The 2,543-nt window shown below is 31.4% G+C and overlaps 1 protein-coding gene across 1 annotated transcript; it reads left to right on the top strand.

The window, feature by feature from the left end:
- Positions 1 to 1,057, top strand: LOC109847874. The gene is made up of 3 exons (XM_020417109.1): positions 1 to 610; positions 707 to 904; positions 1,050 to 1,057. The coding sequence occupies exons 1-3, from the start codon at positions 1 to 3 to the stop codon at positions 1,055 to 1,057; spliced, it is 816 nt and encodes a 271-aa protein (XP_020272698.1).

Here is a 2,543-nt window from a genome sequence, read left to right as displayed (position 1 = left end):
ATGTCTAGCTCATCTAGCTCTAGCGATGATGAAATGATGAAGACGTTCTTTCTTATGGGAGCTGCTGTCGTCGAGGAAGAAGAACAAGGGAAAGGTTCAACTTCAGTTCAACACAAAAGACGTATCGTGCTCCATCAATACCGACTGGAAGGCCACAATCGGTTGTTCCAAGATTATTTTGCTGACACACCAATATATCCTCTTCATTATTTTCGTCGAATATTCAAAATGTCGCGTTTGTTATTCCTTCGAATCCACGACGCTGTCGTCGAACATGACAAGTACTTCGTCCAAAAGAGGAATGGTGTTGGACAGTTAGGACTATCTAGCCTTCAAAAGATTACTGCAGCTATGCGGATGCTCGCATATGGAGCATCCGCTGACGCCGTTGACGACTATGTTCGGATCGGTAAAAGCACGTCGCTTGAGAGCGTGAAGAGGTTCGTTCGATCGATTATCAACATCTTTGGGGAGGAATACCTTCGTTCACCGACTAATGAAGACATTGCACGCCTGCTCGAGGAAGGTTCACAACGAGGTTTTCCTGGTATGCTTGGGAGCATCGACTGCATGCAGTGGGTATGGAAGAACTGTCCAACCGCCTGGCAAGGTATGTATACTGGGCATTTTCATGAACCTATAATTATTTTAGAGGCCGTAGCTAGCAAAGATCTTTGGATATGGCATGCTTTCTTTGGACTGCCAGGGTCTCACAATGACCTCAATGTGCTACATCGTTCACTGGTTTTTGCACAACTTGCAGAGGGAAGAGCTTCACCGTGCAACTATACTGTTAATGGCCACGAGTACAATCTGGGATACTATCTCGCCGACGGGATTGACCCAGAGTGGTCCACATTAAAATTTAAGTTGGATACTTCTAATTTCCAAGTTTCATATCTTGGTGATAAGTTTTTGAATGTTAGGATATTTTTTGTAACTTATAGGTTTCGAAATTTTAAGGTTTTTTATCATTTTTTAATTTAAATGAGTTTTTTTGTAATTTTTATAACTCTAAGATTATTTTTTTATAAATTTTAAATTTTCAGGTGCGTGATGGTAATCCTTTGAATTTGTTTTTGCGGTCTGCAAGTTTTAAAATTTTAGGATTTCACGATGCTTTCTTATTATTTAAATTTTTAAGGGTGTTTTTATAACTTTTAAAACGTTGATGGTGTTAATTGTAGATTTTAAATTCTTCAGTTGCTGATGTTAATTTCTAGATTTCATGATCATTATTTTAAGTTTTGAAATGTCGGGATGTTTTGTGTAATTTTAAAATTTTAAGAATAATTTTTATGCAAAATTTGAAACTTTTTGGGTTATTTCGTAATACTTCACATATTATGTTTTTTTAGTTCTTTATCTTAATAAATTAATACCGTGGAGCTATTTCATGTACTTTGTTAATCTTTTTTTTAATTATTGAGCTGTAGGTAGTTCACATAGGATTTGGATAGGATATAATTATGATTAATACTAGGTTTTATGCATGTGCAATGCACGTGGTTAAATACCATGATTAAATATATTTGGTTTATTTCCGTACTAAAAGTTGTTCCTCGGTTCCGCTTTGATGGTTTTTTGCTTACTTATATATCTAAACTTTACCATTGTAATTATTTATTTTTTTAATATTTGTTTAAATAAACTACACCCAATTTAAATTTTTATATTGATAATTGAATTGACAAAAAATAAATATAATCCGAATTCAATTTGAATTATCATGTCACTAAGACCGACATGAAACCAAGCTTGACATGAGAAAGCATAGCATTGCAAAAGTAAAAAACACTTGAAAAGATAGCGTTCTAAAAGGAAAATAAATAATTAAAGCTTATAAGACAAGATGATTGGTTACAAGTGTGCTAAAATGACACAAAAGATAATTTAGAGTTTGTTACTAATCCTTAATAGACTTCAAAAAATCATAAACTAAAGATTAATGCTAAATCTAGTATACTTTTATATAATGAAAGCATCCACATAAGCATATAAAAGTACTAAAAAAGTTTATGAAAATCCCTTCTAAAGATTCCTAATTTACTTAAAAAAATTATTCTATAAAATATTCAGAAAATAGTGCATTTTATTCTTTCTGTTTTATTTTTTATTGAGACGTTATCAACCATTTTCCACCTTTATCTTTTTCAATAAAATCAGACTACTTTTAGATGCCGAAAAAGGATAGTAAAACCTTAAATTAAAAGTTAAATTTACATATCTTAATGAAAGAATATCAAACAACTACTCTTTTTTTGCTAAGTTTTGAAATTTTAGTCACTTTTTTGTGATTTTGAATTTTTAAGGGTGTGTTGTGTAAACTTTGAAATTTTGAGAGTTTTTTAAAAATTTAAAATTTTATGTTGGGTGCTTATAATTTTTATGTTTCATGTGGTGGTAGTAAGTTTTTGAATGTTAGAATATTTCTTGTAAGTCTAAATTTTGAGGGTATTTTTTATAATTATTAAAATTTTGAATTGTTTGTTGCAATTTAAAATTTTAGTGGTCTGCTGATAATTTTGAGATTTGTATTGGTT

Source organism: Asparagus officinalis, chromosome 7 (assembly GCF_001876935.1).
Source record: "Asparagus officinalis chromosome 7, Aspof.V1, whole genome shotgun sequence".
Taxonomy (NCBI): domain Eukaryota; kingdom Viridiplantae; phylum Streptophyta; class Magnoliopsida; order Asparagales; family Asparagaceae; genus Asparagus; species Asparagus officinalis.
This window is presented reverse-complemented; position numbering and strand designations above follow the sequence as displayed.